Source organism: Aristolochia californica, unplaced genomic scaffold (assembly GCF_029961685.1).
Source record: "Aristolochia californica isolate CCGP_79_NKW_82.1479 unplaced genomic scaffold, dmAriCali1.0.hap1 SCAF_11, whole genome shotgun sequence".
In the NCBI taxonomy this organism is placed as follows: Eukaryota; Viridiplantae; Streptophyta; class Magnoliopsida; order Piperales; family Aristolochiaceae; genus Aristolochia; species Aristolochia californica.
In genome coordinates, this window is record NW_027181782.1 from 34,179,659 (window position 1) to 34,200,553 (window position 20,895).

At 39.6% G+C, this 20,895-nt stretch overlaps 3 protein-coding genes and 1 non-coding gene across 4 annotated transcripts; 2 read left to right on the forward strand and 2 right to left on the reverse strand.

Annotated features, from left to right (window-relative positions):
• Window positions 1–223: 223 nt before the first annotated feature.
• On the reverse strand, window positions 224–2,732 carry LOC137944941 (glucan endo-1,3-beta-glucosidase 12-like). The gene is made up of 2 exons (XM_068790757.1): window positions 1,367–2,732; window positions 224–615 (listed from the first exon to the last, which is right to left on the reverse strand). The coding sequence occupies exons 1-2, from the start codon at window positions 2,709–2,711 to the stop codon at window positions 584–586; spliced, it is 1,377 nt and encodes a 458-aa protein (XP_068646858.1). The 5' UTR covers window positions 2,712–2,732; the 3' UTR covers window positions 224–583.
• A 236-nt stretch (window positions 2,733–2,968) lies between these two features.
• On the forward strand, window positions 2,969–3,040 carry TRNAP-UGG (transfer RNA proline (anticodon UGG)). Its single transcript has one exon. It is a non-coding gene; the product is annotated as a tRNA-Pro (tRNA).
• Window positions 3,041–3,554: 514 nt separating this feature from the next.
• Window positions 3,555–6,603, reverse strand: LOC137944259 (glyceraldehyde-3-phosphate dehydrogenase B, chloroplastic-like). Its single transcript, XM_068789887.1, has 9 exons — window positions 6,505–6,603; window positions 6,184–6,297; window positions 5,635–5,799; window positions 5,361–5,528; window positions 4,903–5,063; window positions 4,749–4,810; window positions 4,583–4,632; window positions 3,969–4,375; window positions 3,555–3,857 (listed from the first exon to the last, which is right to left on the reverse strand). Exons 1-9 carry the CDS (start codon window positions 6,601–6,603, stop codon window positions 3,722–3,724), a joined length of 1,362 nt encoding a protein of 453 aa, XP_068645988.1. The 3' UTR covers window positions 3,555–3,721.
• Window positions 6,604–11,097: 4,494 nt separating this feature from the next.
• On the forward strand, window positions 11,098–20,884 carry LOC137944944 (exosome complex exonuclease RRP44 homolog A). Its single transcript, XM_068790764.1, has 24 exons — window positions 11,098–11,205; window positions 11,302–11,439; window positions 11,546–11,703; window positions 11,818–11,873; window positions 12,449–12,571; window positions 12,672–12,802; window positions 12,986–13,226; window positions 13,335–13,488; window positions 14,126–14,366; window positions 14,660–14,816; window positions 14,956–15,024; window positions 15,243–15,368; window positions 15,481–15,533; window positions 18,582–18,688; window positions 18,802–18,856; window positions 18,982–19,081; window positions 19,170–19,281; window positions 19,359–19,479; window positions 19,597–19,656; window positions 19,740–19,845; window positions 19,990–20,085; window positions 20,164–20,245; window positions 20,331–20,396; window positions 20,598–20,884. The coding sequence occupies exons 1-24, from the start codon at window positions 11,152–11,154 to the stop codon at window positions 20,788–20,790; spliced, it is 2,799 nt and encodes a 932-aa protein (XP_068646865.1). The 5' UTR covers window positions 11,098–11,151; the 3' UTR covers window positions 20,791–20,884.
• Window positions 20,885–20,895: the final 11 nt, after the last annotated feature.

Below are 20,895 nucleotides of genomic sequence, written 5' to 3' on the forward strand. Positions count from 1 at the left end.
CGAAAAGGTAAGAAAAGTTGATTTACTTGCTAGGCAAGCAAATTACTTTTATATCCTTATTATTAAATAAAAAAATAGGTGAGGGCATTCTTAAAAAAAAAAAATTTCTAAGCTAGTGAGTTATGCCATGAAACATATCAACATATAAATAAAATTAAAAATATTTAGTTTATAATGGAATAAATGAGAATAAAAGGCAGCTTCCATGAATATTTTTGTTAATGATTTGTGGTGCTCTTTATGCTCTAATGGCGACAAGTAAAAGGCATAAATAGGAAGAAATCCCCTATCTTCTCCCCTGCAAGAAATGTAAACGCACGCAGAAAAGAAAACTTTCCGCAGACAAAGCCGGTGATGAAGGGACTGAAACCGTAACAAAATGTTGGAATGATCTTTCTCTTCTTCCGACAAAAAGCTGTTCCCCTTTCTAATGCTTTTTTTTTGTTTTTGACAAACTGGCCGAAACATACTCGATTTGATTGAGCAGAAATGATCTCCATTTTTCAAATTCGTCTTCACTTTTACTAAGAAAAACAGCTCTGGGATCAGAACCCCCGAAGTAAAATAATTACGATTCTGTAAACTACTGTTGTGGATAGCGGCAACCCCCGTAACCTGATAAGAAAGAAGATTACAGAGAGTTGGTCAGAGAAACAAATTCTTCTGTTCCAGAAAAACCCAGAAAGAAATACCAATAAAAGGAAGATCAGTGGGATCGTAGAAAAGAAGGCGAAAAGAAACTGCTCTCGGATACTTTTGTACGGTACTACAGAGAAACCCAGGCATAAAATATGACGAAGATGACTAAAATGGAACATGCCAGAGTACAGTAGACTAGGGGAAAAAAGACAAAAACTGCTTCTTTACTGTTGCAGAGGAAGGAAGAAAGAAAGAAACTTCGCTACTTTGTTGCAGAGGTGGAGAAAAGAAGATCACGGAGAATACAAAAAAAAAAAAAAAAAAGAGTTCTTCACTACTTAGCTGCAGAGAATCCCAGAAAGAAAATGAAACGAATAACAAGGATGATCACAGAGAGTCGTTTAGACTTAAGAGGGAAAGACTGCTCTGGTACTGATTTGCGGAGAATCCAGAACGAGAAAATAAAGTGGATCAAGTTGAGGAAGATCGATCAGTAAAAATGATGAAAACGAATAAAAGAAGATAGCACCGAGAGTCCAAAAATAAAAAGAGATCTTCACTACTTTGTTGCAGAGAAAATCAGAACGAAAACGAAAATGCATAAAAAGGAAGATCAATCACAGAGTATATTAGAGAGAGAGAGAGGGGGGGGGGGGGGGGGGGGGGGGGGGGCAAACCCGATACTGCTTCAATTTTGCAGGAAAACACAGAAAGAATCTGAACTTACTCGGATCACTGAAAGTGACGAGTCCGATCCCCTTGAAGTCGCAGTTCCAGTAGTTCCTCCCATGCATCTGATAATAAGCATTCATGGCGTACGAAGCGTGAGCGTTCAGCTGATCCGGCTCATAGCAAGCCCCTTTCTCCCTCAGCTCCCCGCAATCGACACCACCGGGCCCACAGCAGAAATCCAACACAGCCTGTAGGATCCTCTCATCCGCGTGGGGCTTCGCCACGCACCACACTGATGGCCCTCTGGCCCCACCAGCCGGCTTCTGCCCGAAGCTCAGCTTCTCCTGGCTGCAGAAGCTGCAGCTCAGGTCCAGCTCGTACGCCTTCGTCCCATCGGCGTTGAACAGCCCGAAGCTTCTCTCACTAGCCTCCCCTTCCTTCCGGTTCTCGTTGAAGAGGGAGAAGACGAAGACATCGACCTTCTCGCCGGCGGCCATTGGGGTGCCCACGTGCGCGTCGCCGCGGGAGATCAACCGCGAGTTGTACGTCTTTGCGTTCTCCGGTGTAGCGGCAACGTTGCCGCTGGACGGCCAGCCGGACTCCGAGACACTGATGCCCACCGTCCGGTTGCCGGCGCCGAGAGACTTGATGGCCGAGCGGACAGCGTCGATCTGGGCATCGAGCATGTTGGTGTAGACGTACCCTTTTGGGTCGTGGACGCCGGTGCCGTTCCCCAGAAGCGCGTACTCCAGATCGATCTTCGAGGGGTTGTCGCGGTAGGCGAAGTAAGGGTACGCGTTTATCATGAAGGGGGCGCCAGTCTCGGCCAGGAACTCGACGAGCGCCTCCATAACAGGGCGGAGCCCGTCGAGAAAGGTGGAGGAGGATGGCGGGAAAGAAGATGCTAGAACACCCATACTATGCGGTGTGGAGACCTTGATCTTTCTGTCGAGACCCCGCGCTACAAGCGCTTGGTGGAGGTTTCGCATAGCGGGAACGAGAAAGGAAGCGTCGTTGGAGGAAGTTACGCTGTCAGGGTTGGTCAGAAACTCGTTCCCGACGGCAACGGCGACGATAGAGGTCGCGGGGAGGAAGGGGGAGAGCCGGGAGGTTAGCCAGCGGTCGGCGGCGTCGACGTTGAGGCTGAGGTTGGCGACCTTCTCGTTCTCGACGGCAACGACGAGGTCGATGCCGGTGTTGGCGAAGGCGTCGAGGATTTCCGGGTCGGTGTCGTAGATCTTCACCTTGTCGATGAGCGTCGACTGCAGCATCTGCGCCACTTTCTTCGGCGGCGGGAGGTTGTCTCCCAGGGTGCCGTAGTTTATACCCACGGCAGAGGCATAGCTGGCGGCGAGTAGGAGTACCGGAATGGCGAGGAGAATTGCTGACAGAGGCAGCATTGTGATTTCTCGTCGAGAGAGAAGAAGCTGTAGGATGAAGACACGATGGTGGAGACGAACAGAAGTAGAAGCTTAGTTATATAAATGCCTTAATTATTGAGTAAATTACGATTTGCCATTTTGCTTTTTGAATTGTAGGGGCGCCGAATGCATGACTTTGACATTGTCATCCGACAAAGTACATCCGACGTCAGCGAATCACGAGGGATGATCAGGCTCTGCAGGTTTTTAAACTCATAGAGTGAAAATTCATTCCAGGGCGTTTGGTCTAGTGGTATGATTCTCGCTTTGGGTGCGAGAGGTCGCGAGTTCGATTCTCGCAACGCCCCCGTCTTATCTATTTTGTCCTATCCAGAATCAAAATCCAGGTACACCAATGGGGAAATATTTTGCTTTTTGCAACAGCTCTATGCTCATGTTTGGCTTATGAAAATTGAAATCCATCACAGGATTGAGATTTATCAAAACAAAATATTGGCGCATCTCAGAAATAGGATTAGTCTCTGCGATTCGATCAAATCGGGTTTTCGGTGGCCTCTAAGCTTGATGATGAAGAACACCCCAAATTAACTTACAAATTTGGCCTAGGAGAAGAAGCCATTCTGTCACATCATGATACAAGCTCCAGTATAATTCAGGTTTATGAGAATAAGCGAATATGCTCCACTGCATTGAATTACACTACTGAGTTTGATAAGCAAATACAGCAATGGGTGAAGGCAAGTATATAATGGTTTTATAATACAAAGGATTACAGGCAGGAATGTATTGAAGATCAAGGCTTTCAATTGCCATTTCAAGCTCTTCATCAAGGATAAAAGAAGCATAAAACAGGATCGATCATATAGTGGAAGAAGAGCAAAAGCTGCTGGTGTAAATGCAACCCAGAGGTTATGGTACACTTCTCAAATCCCACATTATTTTATTGGTACTGCATGAACTTGTGAGAAACCATGAAGATGACATGTAGTTGCAAATCAGAAAGTCAAAAATTTGAGAAAAGTAAAGAATTAAGCTTCATAAATTTTGCATTCCTCTGTCTCTGGGTTGGTCTTGCAGAAGTCTTCCAAGGGGTCACCACTGCCTTGAACAGGCATACCAGGCCACTTGCTAGCAACTAGGTGTGCAAGATCAACAACCCGTTGGCTGCAAGAAAAAATGGTAAACTTCATTGAGATTGCTGGTAAAATAAGGCTGAAGGACACTCGTCTCTTGATTAAATTATGACGATAGGCAGAAAAAGTTAGGTAATCTTACCTGTAACCCCATTCATTGTCGTACCAAGCAACAACCTTGACCATGTCATCACCCATGACCAGGGTGAGAGATGAATCAATGGTTGAGGACACATCGCTGCATCGGAAGTCAACGGACACAAGGGGTATGTCACAAACAGCGAGAATACCCTTCAGAGGGCCCTCAGCTGCCTTTCTGAAAGCTGCATTAACATCTTCGGCAGTGAGTCCCTTCTTCTCCACATTTACAACAAGATCCACCACAGAGACATTCGGTGTAGGAACTCGAAGAGCAATTCCATTTAGTTTTCCCTTCAGCTGGGGCAGTACTAAAGATACTGCCTTAGCTGCTCCAGTGCTAGTTGGGACAATGTTCAGTGCTGCAGCCCTTGCTCGCCTCAAGTCACGGTGTGAAGCATCCAAGAGTCTCTATAATGATAAATAGGAAAGATACAAAAAACAGGAACGTAAGCTATAATTAGAATTCTGTGCATTACAAATGGAATGGAAGGATTCCAAAAGTTATAAAAACATATTCAACATGGGAATCAGAGTAAGGGTTGGGCATACGACCCACATCGTCTCATTAAGCAAAAAACAATTTCTGACACTGAACTAATTTTAGTAACTGAATACCTGATCTCCAGTGTAAGAGTGAGTAGTGGTCATGGTTCCCTTAACAATGCCTGCAAGTACAAGGACAAGTTACAATGGGTTTTCCATAATTCTATATTCCTGAATGGTTTACACAGGGAAGATAGAGCTCAAGTGGAATAGTTGTGAAATCTTGATTGATGCATACCAAACGCTTCATCCATGACCTTCACAAAAGGTGCTAGACAGTTTGTTGTGCATGAAGCATTACTGTGTCACAAATTTCACTTGTAAATACAGAAGGGAAGACCATAAGAGTATTAGTAAACAGTATTGAAAGAAATAGATTTTGAAGGTCCCACCTTACTATATTTGACACCTCATGGTAGTAGTCTCCTTCATTCACTCCCACAACGTAAGTGGGAATGTCAGCACCCTTTGCTGGCGCTGTGATGATAACCTTCTCGGCACCAGCTTGAATGTGCTTTCCAGCACCAGGTCCATCAACAAATACTCCAGTTCCCTGAAAGTATCAAACTTTTATCATTTACAAAGTTGATAGAATAGGACCGTTGGTTTTCAAATGTCAATTGTATATGTTATTTCCCTGTTGAGATAATTTCTAATGGAAGACATCTAAGTTGATAAACATGATGTCTTGTATTTTACATGTAATCCAGGTCTAACTCAATTAATGAAGCTATGGATTTAAGGGTGAATTTGAATTTATTACAGAGAGGGAACAGGCATTAGAACTTTTCCTCATGTCGATCTAAGTTCGAAACTAATTTGACTTGTACAATGAGCAGCAAACTTGTACCTCGATGACAATGTCAATGCCAAGTTCTTTCCATGGTAGTTTGAGAGGATCACGGTTTGCGACAACCTTGATGAGCTTTCCATCTACACTGATTGTCTCATTGTTAACGATCTTCACATCAGCTTTAAATGTTCCCAGCATAGAGTCGTACTTCAGAAGGTGAGATGCCTGCCATGGAAATTGACATTGTCAAACAGCTTCCACTGCTAGCTACACAAAGTTGGCTCCAAGGCTTTCAAATAACTGAATCCTAAATGTGTAGAGCTGCCCTTACATTCTTCACGCCACCACTGTCATTCACAACAACCACCTCAAGTGGGGAATCCTTTCGGCCATGCCAGCAGCGAAGGAAGTTCCGACCAATGCGACCAAACCCGTTAATTGCCACCTTCAACTTGGCCACAGTCTCTCCTTTTATGGGTGTAGATGCTACAGTCTGAAGCAAGATTATGAAACAAAATCATGGAACAGGAAGAATTGAATAGAATGAAATTAGACAGTGCTTAAGCAAATGAATATTTGATGTACTGGATTATGAGGAACAAGAGGTTTGGTTTTAAGTGAATGCCTGGTAGAAGATTACAAGTAATACTTGATATGTAGTAAGAAAGAATTTATTAAATTGTGCTTACCAAGTAGAGTAATATAAAACCATGTCTATGGTTCATGAACTTGAAATTGCTAAGAGATATCTTACCGTAGAAAACAACAAAATAAACAAACTAATACAGCTTTCATTCTAGAAGTGAAACAAATTATGTATAATTTGATTCCCATCCATACTTTTCATTCTGAATATTCAAAAAAGCTTCAAGTAGCTTGCCTTAGGAGTGAGTTGCGCAGCCACCACGTCGAAGAAAGATGCTTCCCTGGCATTCCTGGAATAAGTCACACACTTGCTCGATCGCAGACCAGAGAAATCGACCATTTCCACTCTCTGCCATCAAAGAGTAACGCACAAGCACTTGTCAACAATCTCAATTAACACCTCACAGTACAATTTATCTTCACCTTCATAACTCTGAAAACTTTCCTCAAACAACTAATGCGCGATCCATGTTCTTAGTCCGACGACATAACACGGCTCAAAAGTTTCAACACTAGACATCCAACAAGAGAGAGTAGCAAAGACAGAGAGTGAAACCTTAGAGAAACATAGAGTGGCATGTGGGTTGGTGCTCCTCGAAGGGATGCGAGTGTTGGAGGGAACCCTCGAGGAAACAAGAGCTGCATGAGAAGCCATGGTTGCAACTGTAACAAATGGACGAAGCTCGAAGCTTTATATAAGCTCCCCTCCATCTGTAACTATCGGATGATATTTTTTATTTCTATGGTGGTTCCTGTAAGCATAAAATCGTGGCTGGAGATGAAGTAAATGGGTAGGGAGTGGTAGAAGAACGGACAAACGTGATAAGATGAAGCCAGTGGTCAGAACTGCATGGAGCAGAGATTTCTTTCATTTTTGTGGTGGCTGCGGAATTATAGAAGAAGACACCAGTTCGGTAGTTACTGTTATAGAGCCTGCGCTTAGGCATGGGAGGGACTCTTCCACTTTTAATTTGATTGGGGTTTATTTTTATTTTTTACTGGGAAGCACCCTCGAAAATTAGGAAATAATTCAGCCTGCAGTTACACCTTGCTCCCATATCTGTGCTAATAAATAATTGTTTACTCGTATGAAAAGGATAAAAAATCGCAAGGGAAAGAAGGCGACTGAATTGAAGCACCTGCAGCACTCTGATATCTGATATCAGAGAGACGGGGAATAGAGCATGAAAAAAATAGAAAAAACAAAACAAAATAAGAGAAGAAAGAACATGGAAACAACAGAATAACGTAATAAGAAATAAACAAACGCAAAAGCTTAAAGAATAGACTACAATAGACGAAAGGCACCTTGGCTCGTCTTCCCCACCCAGAGTAGTGTTGTGTAGGGAAACAGGGAAGAGATGGGGGGCCTTCAATGGACTCCTCTCCATTCGATGGGAGATCTCTCACTGTAAATAAGGTGGGAGCGAATTGTAGACAACAACAAACAAACAGCAAACATAAACAAGAGGTGGTAAACAACAATAAACAGCTCCAAAAAGTAATTTAAACAAAACATAGTCTAGTATGAAAGCATGGTGAAGCAGGAAAAAAAAAACTCTCAAACACCATTGTGCAAAGTACCACTCGCTTTGACAGAGAACGAGCAACACGAATTATAAAGAAAAATAGTTCAACACAGTCTCTTTGCTTCAAAATAGAACTAATACGTAAAAAGCTATAAATTTTAGTGCTTACAAAGGCAACAAAAAACATGCAAGTTAGGAATTAAGAAAAAAACATTTGAGTAAACAGAGGTTTTAAGGTGAAACAGAGAGACTCTCAAAAATGTCCAACTGCCTTTCTGCTCAAAGTAAGAGACTTGAAAAAAGTTTGTTAAATGGTAATATTTTTGTAGATAAAACCGGGCATCCTATCAGTTTGGTGGCCAATTTGGATAATAACAGTGAGAATTACATAACAGTCTCTTCTATATTTAAAGGTTATCATGGTGGCATAGAAGTTGTTGGTGAAGAAAATGAAATTGGAGTGTAAAAACCCAGATTTGGGTAAAGGAAGAAGAAAAAACTTGAGAGAAAAAGTGAGAAAGGAGAAGAAGATATATCCAGGAGTCCGAACTTGTTGCAAAATGAGATATAAATTCTTGCTTGCCAAGGGCCTTGATGAAGACATTTCCCAACTGTTCTCCAAACCGAACAAATAGAGTCACTACCTCCTTTTTCATCACCTCATTTCGAAAAGGGACAATTCATTTCTATATGTTAGTTCCACTCATGGAAAACTAGGTTACTTTCAATAAATACCACAACCTGACTATCACAAAACATGATCATTGGTTTATCCTAGTTGAAACCCAACTCTCGTGAAACTAACCTAACCCACATAAACTCGCGAAATGTGTGAGTCATCAAGTTGTATTTAGCTTTTACACTAAATCAAGCTACGACATTCTGTTTTTTACTTTGCTAACAAACCAAATTTCCTCTTATGAAGACACAATATCCAAAGGTTGATTTTCTATCCAGTTTGGACCCTTCATAATTTGCATCAAATAAAACTTTTATCTTCATATGATTGTTAGGTCTAAAGTAAATACATTTTCCTGGTGCTCCATTCAAATACCTCAAAATTCTTTGTGCAAACTTCTTAGTGTACTTCCGAAAACGTTCTATAAATTGGCTAACTACACTTAATTGTTGCATAAATTAACTTTCCCACCAACCTTCGATATTGTGTTTTGTCATTTAATTTGTCACTCTTCTCATCGTGGAGATCATGTCCCACTTCCATTGGGGTATCAGTTGGCTTGGCTCCCAACAAACCATGCTCTTGAAGCATATTTGTGACATATTTATGTTGTGTCATCACAATGTCTTATTTACTTTTTGCCACTTCAATGCCCATAAAAGTATTTCAACAGTCCCAAGTCTTTAGTTTGAAAATGTGAAGACAAATGAGACTTGGTATCCTCTATACCAAAAATATCACTCCCAAATATCTACATAAACCAAAAACACCACAATTCCAGATGACCTCTTCTTCAGAATGACTCCTCGAGAACCCATAGATACCACAACCTGGCTGATTTTTTCAAACCAAGCACGTAGACTCTACTTCAGCCCATAAATCGCATTTTTAAGTTTGTATACTTTATGTGTCTCCCCTTGATCAACATACCTTGGAGGTTGCTTCATATATACCTCTTCTTCTAGATCACCATATAAAAAAACGTTTTTAATGTCCAGAACCAATCGTCTTCCTCGTCGCGAGATCCTGAAAAACACAATGAGTAGAATAAAATGTGAGGGAAGAACTCATTGACTTGACTAGCTAACTAACCGACAACAAATTTAGAAGATACTTAGGAACAAAAAACACTGACTGTGGAGACAAAAAGAAGCAGGAGTAACATTACCTACTCCTTGAACATGAGAGGTAGATCCATCTGCAAGATTAACATGTTTGACACATAAAGACTCTTTTAAATTGAAAACAATAACAACTTATTTGACATGTGTCTAGAGGTTCCTGAGTCGAGAACCCAGGATAGTGACGAATGAACATAATAAGCTGTCATACTTGAGTCAACACCAGTAGAACTAGGAACTGGAATAGAAGCATGAGGTACAAATACTGAGGTCAAAGCAACGGAGACTTGGGCCATGCATTAAGCAATTTGTTGTTGTTGTTGTATAAATTGCTACATCTCATCTAGAGCACACGGTGTAACCGACATAGAAAGATCTAACCTCCCACTTCCACTATCAAAAGTTGTAGAATTAATTCATGCAGGCTTCCTAAACTTAACCCAACATCTGTCAGAATAATGATTATTTATTCCACAATAAACACACTTTCTTTTTTACTTACCATCACCATTTCCTCTACCTCTGCCCGGACCCTCTCTACCTTGGCCTCTACCTCTACCTCTAGAGGAATCTGAAAGGGCTGATATAGTGTTGGAAGCATTAAGAGTAGTGACTTCCATTATCTTATCTCTTTTACCTGTTCTAGGTAGAATAGTCTTTTCAATCTTCATAATCCGATTTAAAGTGACAAAGAATAGGGATTTCATCTGAATCTATCGCTTGGGCTTTAACAACATCAAATTCAGCACCTTAACCATCCAATTTTTTTACAACAAGTAACTAATTTTGTTGTTTTCTTAACTCAATTTCAAATATACATTGATCTCCTGCTATATGTCAAGGAATGCACTATAATATTTTATAACAGTTTGATTTCCTCTTTTCAACCCCAAAAAAATCTGTATACAACTCATAAACTCAAGAAAAATTTATCTCCTGTGCCTATAAAGATTCTAGAGACAACTACATAGCCACGATCTATTGCTTTGATACCATATAAAAATACAGTTTTTGGTGAAAGAAGAGGATAAAATTGGGAGAAAAACGAGAAAGGAATTTTTTTTTAAGGACATGCTTTGTTGGAATATTGCACGAATTCCCAAACTTCTTAAATAAGTGTTTTGAGTTACAAATTATAAAAATGCCATTATATAGTTAATGAACATTAATTTTTTTATATCTCCCTAACTATACATCTTATGTACATGAAAATTCAACCATTGATATAATTTAACATGCAAACTGAAACTACACAGAAAATTAACCATTGAAGTGGTAAAATAACCAAAACACTCCTAAAGGGTAAATCGAGCAAAATACCCATGGATGTATTTTCTAACACGGAGAATGTAGGCAGGAGCTGTCATTGCATGTGAGAGCACCCAGTAACCCTAAAGAAGATAGCCCGATTCGACGAACCACCTAAGCATTTGTTGCAGAGGTATAATGGCATGACTTTTGCCTTGTGAATATCAATTACTATTAGTGCGGCCATAGATCCTTTCATCTCCATTATTGCCGAAAAAAAGGTAAGATTTCTATTTCCTTTGTTTATGTCTATCATTTTTTTTATTTTTGTGTGGTTTTTTCCTCCCTCGTTCAGATGAGCTGATCGAAAATTTTCTTTCTCCTAATTTCGTTTTCTGTGTTGGTTTTGTATTCGGATCCTCGAATTATCCGGCAGTGGAATCGGATATTTGGATTCCATTTCCGATCCGAATGAAGTCCGTTTAGTCGGCCGCTGCGGCCCATCGCCTATAAGAAAAGAAATTTGAGATATCCCAGGTTTCGAACTTGTAAAGTCCCGCGAGAGCAGCTCCTCTTCCTTCCTGGTTTGGTTTCCAGTAGTTTCCGGCTCACTCAAACCAGTCAAGATGTTGCAGAACAAATCGTTCGTTCGCAAAACAAAACAGGGCAAAGTTATGAAGGTTGGACAGCTATTTTCTTCGACGGAAACCCTAAGGTGTATTAGTTAGGCCTCTTTTTTTCTTCGATTAATTTTTAGTTTCCTTATTCTTGCGAAGGTTGTGAGAGAACATTATTTAAGAGATGACATCTATTGCGGAGCTCCAATGTGCAAAGTATGTGATTCTTCTGCTGCGCGGTTGAGCTCCACTGCGTCTCCGATACTTATTGTAGATACTAATGTCGTTCTCCATCAGGTATTTTGGTGTTTACTTGCGCTATGTTGTTCTTGCTTTGATGTTTCAATTTATCTTAATTTTGCGTGTTGTGAGATTTTAAAATTATATGGTATTTGTGTTTTAGATTGATTTGCTTGAGAACCCCGCTATCAATGATGTTGTTGTGCTTTCTGTGGTGCTCGAAGAGGTAAAAAACAAGAACTTTTCAGTTTACAACCGACTCAGAGCTCTTTGCAGCAATTCACTCCGCCAATTCTTTGTCTTCTCAAACGAACTCCACAAGTGAGTTCACTTGTTTTTCTAGTCAAATTTAAATTTTTAGTCTGACAAAAATATAATTTTCTTTCCACGCCCACCCTCTTTTACTATTTTTTATTCCCTGTCTTGCTGTGTCAGGGAGACATATGTCAAGGCTATGACTGGGGAGAGCCCAAATGATCGGAATGATAGAGGTACTGTGTAGACTCTCAAATGTCATGTAATACCAAAGGAACAGGGATTCGTTATAACTGTAGCAGCGGTTCTCATATATGCATGGCGGTACCCATGTGCTGAAGCTAAATTGCTTATCTTGGCCATTTGGATGATAATAGATGGTCATGGTTATGTGGTATAATTGATTTATATGGTGCAATTCATGTTAGGGCCAACTTGTCACTTCTGCCGAATAGAGCGATACTTCTTTACTTCCATATGTGCGATGGACATCTCGTTCACTGTTCTTAGCAAGGCTGCCATGATAATAATTTGATTATGGTTATTTGATGTGCTGCTTTACTGTTCAAGCCAGTTGGTTTGGTGACTTGCACAAGTCAGCTCGAAAATGTTCACATATTGAGTTTGGATTTGTCTGATTTTTTATTTATTTTTCAATCCAGTTGGTTTGGTTACTTGCAGAAGTCGAGGCAAAAAATGTTCACATATCCTTCTTTCTTTTTTTAAACTGTAGTCAGTGTCATTCTTTTCTTATATCACTATCTAGTTGGAAATCTATATCTATTTAACAATTTTTAGTCGTTGATTTTAGCAATTCGTGTGGCTGCGAGCTGGTATCAAAGGCATCTTGGTGAGAGTACTCGTGTCCTACTGATAACTAATGACAGGGACAATAAGAGAAAGGCCACTGAGGAGGGTATCTCTTCTGAAACAGGTACTTTTATCCTTTTCAGTGTGAGGTTTCTTTTATTTATATTAAGATGTCTTGAGATGAGTATCCAACTGGTGTTGATGGCTTTGGAAAAATGTTTCAGTTGAATCGTACGTGAAGTCACTTGGTCAGCCAAGTTTGCTAGACCTGGTTGTGCAACCAACCTCTGAAGATGTGACTATGGTTGAAGTCGATGACTTGAGACCTTCGAAAAGGAAAATAATTTATAATGAGGTATATTCAACTTTTGATTTAGCATTTGTAATGTCAAACATGTGTTTTGCTCTAAGTGTTGGTTTGTGCTAGATATGCTTTGTTTGGTGTGCAAACAAGGGCATATGATTGCTTGCTTTGGGGCGATATGTCATTTAGAAAAAGAAGTGTATTTAAGTTTTATATGTCAATCTTTTGATGCAGCACAAGCCTATGTCAGAGATTACTTCTGGTCTACTTCGTGGAATATACCATCAAGGAAAACTTCGAGTCAATCGTTACAACCCATTTGAGGCATATGTGGGAAGTGAGAGTATTGGTGATGAAATTATAATCTATGGGCGGGTTAACATGAACCGGGCTTTTGATGGGGACATAGTTGTAGTAGAGCTATTGCCTCAAGAACAGTGGCATGGAGAGAAATCCTTGAGTATTGCAGATGGTGGTATGATATAGCTCGTCTAATTATTAAAAAACAATTTTTTAGATATGATGATATTTGCTTGTGTTGGGACTTTAAAGCTCTTTATTTTAAGAATCTGTCTATTTACAGAGGATGAAGAGGAGGAAGATGTTCATTTAGTTCCTGGTAGTGCCGATGATGCTCCAAGGAGCACAAACATAACTGAAGGTGCTGTTGAATCAGTCGAATCTTCTTCTCGTCCCACAGGGCGTGTTGTCGGTATCATCAAGCGCAACTGGCACTCGTAAGTCAGTTAGAAAACATAATCTCTAGGACTACTTATTTTTATTGCTGTCAACTGTAAATGCTTTCAAGGGACTGCGACTTCTGTTTCAAATCATTGGTTAACTTTTTTTCTTTTTCTCCCACTTACTGAATAAGATGAATTACCCAACTGTGTAGATTTCCATATCTTTTCTTTTCTAATTCCAGATTTTCAGCTGTGGTATTTTATCTTTCATTTGTTTATTGCTCCCATCTCTAATAGTAATTTTATTTCTGGTCCTTTAAATGGAAGAACTGAAATGTGGCTCTTTGGTTGCGTCACCATGAACCTCCCCAGTTCTGAGAAGACCCTTTTTTCATGTTGTTGTTGTTTATAAACTACAGTATTAATCAAATGCCCTTCTTGAAGAAAGAAAGAAACACTAGAGCCTATAGTGACCATGTTAAAACAAGGAAATTGGAATATATTATTGTCCAAAAATTCTGTGGGGTCAACCTGGTATTAGAATGGAATTTTATGTTGCAGTTCTTGAGGGGTCCAAAAAAATCATCTCCTAACCCATGCCAGCATTGTGTTGTGGAAACAGTTACTTGGGTTCAACATATTCTCTTCTGTTGTAATTTTATTGTCTTGCTAATTCATCTGTTTGCTACAGATACTGTGGGTCGTTAGAGCCAATGCCCATGCCTGCAGGTAATGGTGCCATTGCCCATGCTTTGTTTGTCTCAAAAGATCGAAGGATCCCTAAAATTCGGATTCAAACTCGACAACTTGGTAATCTGCTGGACAAAAGAATCATTGTTGCTGTTGATTCTTGGGACCGTTTATCGCGATATCCATCTGGTCATTATGTCCGAACAATAGGAGAAATTGGTGATAGGGACACAGAGAGCGAGGCAAGTGAAACTAGTGCTTACTCTCCTTCTGTTTCCTTATAAATAAATCATTCTTCTGTTAAAAATGTTAAAATTTTCTTATGACTATTAATATTATTTTTTTCTAAAATGACAACTGGTAAAGTGAAAGTGGGCACTGATTGTTGATTGGGTTTTTAGTCCAATGGGTGAGGAAAGGGAGAGGGGGTGGTCTTAATGTGGGCTTTTGGGAACCAGGGTTTGGGTTGCATCTCTAACCAGCATTCAAAAAAAAGGGCACTGGTTGAAGGTTTGTTTTGCTTTTTGTGTTTTAGGTAGTGTTGATTGAGAATGATATCAACTCAAGGCCATTTTCTTCACAAGTTTTAGCATGCTTGCCACCATTACCCTGGGCATTGTCTACTGAAGATTTGGCGAGTCCTAATAGAGAGGATTTACGACACTTGCAGGTTTTTAGTGTTGACCCACCTGGTATTTTACTTGCCATCCTCAAGTTCCCTTTTTGTCTTTTCAGTATGTATGTGATGATGAAGTTTTTTGAATGTCCTATTAGAAATTGTCGTCTTTAGATGATGAAGTGGTGCTACTAGCTCTGCTTTTGATTGTGCAGGTTGCAGGGATATTGATGATGCACTGCATTGCACTCTTCTTTCAAATGGAAACTATGAAGTTGGAGTCCGTATCCTTCTGCTTTCATGAGTTTTTTGGGTGCTGCTGCTGTCCAAACACCTCCTGCTAGGTTCAATCTGATAGTTTAAAATGATTGAAAATCAATCTTATGGCCTGTCTGATAAGGAGTGTTACTTTAAGCCTTGAATCTTGAAGCAAATAAGATTGCTTGTAGAGTTAAGGGCTTAGAGTTTCTCTAACTGTAGATCCTTGACAGTATTTTACCAGATATTGCCGATGTGACAAACTTTGTACATCCTGGTACCCCTCTTGATGAAGAAGCTTCTCAGAGGGGCACATCCGTTTATCTTGTTGAACGCCGAATTGACATGCTTCCAAAACCCTTAACGGAAGGTCATTGCAGCTATTCTTTCTTCTATATGGATCATACAGTCCATGCTAGTTGACATGATATCGAAAAGTTTCATTGGTTTTTTTGTCTAACACTATAAATCTCTCGTTGCAGACATCTGTTCCCTTCGTTCTGATGTGGAGAGGCTGGCCTTCTCTGTTATTTGGGTTTGTATCTCTTTATTTATATGAAGAGCACCTTTGTTATGACCGGTTACCGATCTTTTTATGCATTTATGTTAAATTTTGGAAAGTTATGGCTGGGGAAGTTAGCTTTGCCTAGGCATCTTGCTGTTTGTTGTTTTGGTTACTCAAAGGAGTGAGCTTTTGATAAACACTTCTAAAAGAGAATGTTCAAAAGTCCTCTCACTGTAGTGAGTTTTCTACAACTCTGCTGTTAAGTAAAGGTTTTTAAAGTTTAAAGGACACTTGTGGGTTCAGAATCTATTGCTATTGTTATTACCCAAGGCAATATTTTCAGAATTGGAATGGCCATTGACCCAGAAACGTGGCCAGGTCCAGTTCAACTGCTGAAATCGGCACTAAGAATAAAAATTAAAATAATAAAAAGTTGAACAAAGAGGGGGTGGGTTCATGTAAGTTCGGACATGGAGGAGGACTGTGCTTGGTCGAACCTGGTTCAACCAGCCAACTTCGGTCCAGGTCTGACAAACATTGACTCATAAAGTAATATGTTTTAAATAGAAAGTTGTTATACACTATGAAAGAGTAGTAAATGTTTAGGGTTTCTTTGTCTTCTTTAACTGGCTAGTTGGCTGGGTGGCGTTTTGTTTCCCTCTAGGCTTTTCAATTTTAGACATGGAAAAAGGACTAGGTCTGGTAGAACATGGTTCAACGTGCTAGTTTGATCCAGGTCTGCTGACCAAAACTAACTCAAACTAGTATGTTTAGATAGAAAACTGATATAAGCAATCAAAGAGCATTGTTTTTATTGGTTTCATCCTCATTTCACACCCTCTATATTGGCTGCCACCAAAAGTAATAACAAATATAATGTTGGCTGCCACCAAAAGTAATAACAGATATAATGTTGGCTGCCAGTGCAGGGCGTGCTCTGCATTTTGTTTTTATTATTTTTTAAGTTTTAATCTCTTTAAAAGCATATGCTAAATATTTATTTTAAGGTATATCTAAATAATTATGTTATTTTCATATGATCATAAATTAAATATTATAAAACAGTAAATTAAAGTTTTGGATTTCAATCTATGTGCTCTGCTATTTAAAGCTTGGAATCATGTTGACCTATGTTATAATACCTGGCCCGGGAAGGTGATCAAGTTTGGTTGAACCTGGGTCAACCAGATTTGACCACTTGTCGACCTGTTGCTGATTTCATAAAATTTGAAAAAAAAAAGTCAGGGAGGGGGTGAGTCTTCCATCTCCTTGATCTCTTTGCTATAGAGATTGGGAAGGGGGCTTCTGTCTTCTTCCCCTTTCTTTTTGGAGGGAGGGGAGGGGCCTCCGCTCTCCTCTGCTGACAGAGAAATTTATATGACGGACCCTCCTCAATCTGTTTCCTGATGGGTATAGGTGACCCCAGCCTCCCTTTCGCCGTGTGGAACTTCCACATGGGGAGGGGCCTCTCCTCTATTTGTTTGTTTATGTGAGTGGTGCCACTGACCTCCCTCTTGCCACACAAAACTTTCTTCATGGTGATGGAAAGAGGAGTGGGGGCCTTCCCACTGAAAGTGAGCGGCTGCCTCCTGTGCGACCCAATTATCCAATCAGGTTAGGGTCGAAAACCTGGTTGGTCGACTAGAGTTGAATGTTTGCTAGGATTTTTATATATCTGAGGTCGAAGTGGCAGGTCCAGTTGAACCTGGTTCAATAGGCTGGTCAAGTCCAAGTCTATTTTCTTTTTTTTTAATGATGCTTATTTTTATTAAAACAAAAGCTCAAAAGGGCAATTTACAAAGGAGGGAAGCCTTCCCAAACAATGAGAGAATGCTGGGAAGTTCCGAATTTTACCAATGTATCAACCAAAGAGTTGGCTGATCTAGGAATGAGATTCTAATTACAATGAGTAGAAGATACAATGTCAGCAATACTATCAGTGATGGGCCTGTGGCGCCAAGGGGGGAAGCTATCTTTGGAACACCAACTAATAACTGTCTTGGAGTCGCCTTCAATGATTAGGTCCAAGTCTAATTACATTGATCTAGATGCTTGAAATGATTTTTAGGTTGTTGCTAATTTCTCATTGAAAGTGACATGATATGTGTAGGACCCATCACTAATAATTTCCAAGTCCATACCTCACCAACACCTAACTTTCAGAATGTGTGGATTTAGATGAATCTTACTAATCAACACTTTTAAATTCATAAAAATCTATAGGATTTTCTAAGTTCAGGAATTTAGAAAATTCACCTGACTTTCAAAATCCAACCTGACCTCCCTGTGATCCATTTCATTGAATATTTTGACCAATAAACTTGGGATTTTCTATCACTTCATGAATTCAATAATATGGAAGTACACATCAAAACTATTAAAAATATTCTTCATGGAATAAAGATTACAAAGATCCTATGCTTATTAGTTGGGAAGAGGTCTTCTAATTTACTTTGTCGTTTTGAAATGAACCTTGACCTAACATTAACATGGAATTAGAGCGGTTATCTTTATGTGGGCCTATATCCAAAACTGTCCATGTCTAGGAGTGAAAAAAGAGAAGCTGACATGTGGGGAAAGTTTGAAACAGTCCCACAGAGATCAATGATTGGAAACCTCTTGTGCTTATTTGTTGGAAGAGGTCTTCTAAATTTGCTAATCATTTGGGAATGGACCTTGACCCAACTCTTAAATAAAAGGTGGCATGGCTTTGAAATTATACAAGCTGGTGTATATCCTTTTATGTCTTTTTTCTCTTAAAAGGTGTAGCCCTAAGGGCATTCTTTTGTTTATAATTGACCCTACAACTTGTACCACCTCCATTTGCAATATAACTTAATTTTTAGTAAAAGAAAACTCATAATTTAATTACTGTAACTTTAGAAGCTCATTGTTTTTCTTTGATGTCTGGACTAGCAAAAGTTTACTTCGAGCATATTCTTACTTTTTGAGAAGTGTTCTTCCCTTACTAGATCACATGTGAAGTTGGGGCCTGTACTGTAAGAAGTGATAATTTCCAGAAATATGGATATGGGGGAACTGGCTTGTTTATTTGGTTAAATTTCCCCATATTTTCAGGAAATGACCCCTGAAGCAGAAATTATTTCAACAAGGTATACTAAAAGTGCTATCAAGTCCTGTGCAGCGTTGTCCTATGTTGAAGCCCAAGCGAGGATGGATGATAGGTGTCTTTATCTTCCTTTTTGTTGTTTGTTCACTGCCAGTATTCTATTCAGAATGCTTTGTTGCTCATTATCTTATTATGACTCCCTTTGTTTTTTTCTTATACTGTTGGCAGTCGGTTGATGGATCCATTAACTACCGATCTTCGTAACTTGAATTCTTTGGCAAAGGTTTGCTGCTCTTCATCCTTGTAATGGAGTGGGTTTGGGAATTTGGGTTAGGGGTAATGGTGGTGCTCATTTCCCTCTGTTTTTGTTTTCAACACTATCTTGTGAGTTAAACTTGTATATTACAGATTATGAGGCAGAGACGTATTGATAGAGGAGCCCTTACTCTTGCCTCTGCAGAAGTCAAGTTTCAAATTGACACAGAGACACATGATCCTCTTGACATTGGTATGCAGTTACATTTATGTATCATCAACAGTATTAGCCTGTTGCTATGTTTCTATTGACTCTTTTCCTCTTAATCTTATTTTCCCAGGCATGTATCAAATTCGAGAGGCAAATCAAATGATTGAAGAGTTTATGTTGGCAGCTAATGTTTCAGTTGCAGAAAAAATTTTGAAACATTTTCCTTTATGTTCTCTGTTAAGGTACATCCCTACTTCTAACCTACATCAGTTAAGAAAAACCCTGAAGCCATTATTCTAATGCATGGAAATGTACACAGGCGTCATCCTAGTCCAACTAAAGAGATGCTTGAACCCTTGTTGCGTACAGCAGCTGCAATTGGGCTGAGTTTGGATATTTCCTCTTCAAAAGTTCTTGCTGATTCTCTTGACCGTGCAGTGGTAATTATTTGCTGCATAGTTCTGATTCAATTCCTCTCCATAATTACCTGTTGTAAACATTTACTTGATTATTCTTTCTATATGGATCAGATATAAACTGTTTCAACTTGTTGACAGGGCGATGATCCATACTTCAATAAACTAATACGCATTATGGCAACTAGATGCATGACTCAGGTAAGTTAAGATACCTGAAAAAAAATGTATGTAGGTCATTGCTTGGATCATTAATGTGTTGCTTCTTTCATATCTGCGTATAGGCCGTTTATTTCTGTAGTGGAGATCTCACTCCTCCAGAATTTCACCATTATGGCTTGGCAGCCCTTCTATACACTCACTTCACGTCTCCTATTCGTCGTTATGCAGGTTAGTTGGACTATGGTTTTTCTGGATGCTTATTTTCAGATTCCTTATTGGATAGACAAGCTTCCTTTTTCTTTTGAACAAAAAACTTGTTCTCAGCTCAGGTGCAAGAGTTTTTAGTTTAGCTGATTTCCTGTCATTTTGCAGATGTTATTGTCCACCGGTTGCTTGCTGCAGCATTAGGGATAGAAAAGCTACCTCCAATTTTTGAAGATAGACCCCAACTTACTAGTGTTGCTGACAGTATGACCAAAATGACCCATGTCTCACTTGTATGCCCATTTTCTGTATGATTTATTAACTCAGGCTGACTTCTTTCAGATTTGAATTATCGACACCGGAATGCTCAGATGGCAAGCCGGGCTTCTGTAGAGCTCCATACTCTTATCTATTTTAGAAATAGGTATGTTGCATGGGTCGTCTCAACTTTCTTCTGTTTAATCACTTCTGGTTTGTTTTTGATATATTGCTTGTGTTTTTTGTTACAGGCCGACAGACACTGAGGCCAGAATTGTGAAGATAAGATCCAATGGATTAATAGTTTTTGTGCCCAAGTATGTCCTGTTTATATTTTCTACTTTTAGATTAATTGTACATGATTGTCCAAAAAAAAAAAAAACTTGATTATCCATTTTGCTGTATTTCTACAGTCTATAATGGAGAGAACTAACTCTGAATTGAAAATGATGGATGGAAGGATTTGGGGTTTCAGTAGCATTACTGATATAACCAATTCTCTGGATTATTATTGTCAGGTATGGGATTGAAGGCCCTGTGTATTTGATTCACAAAGGAGAAAGAGGGGAATGGTTAGTGGATGAGGAGCACCAGAGAGTTACAAAGACGGATGCAAGTGTCAGTTACAGTGTCTTGCAACCAGTTAGAATTCATATGGAGGTTGTGGAGCCTCAGCCACACAGGCCAAAGCTTGAACTCTCTCTCATATAAAATCCTCGAATTTGGTAACCCTCGCGTTTATGTGAATATTTTAAATTATTATAATGTCTATATATTGGAAATTAGTTATGCATACGTTTCTTTAGTTTTCGTTCC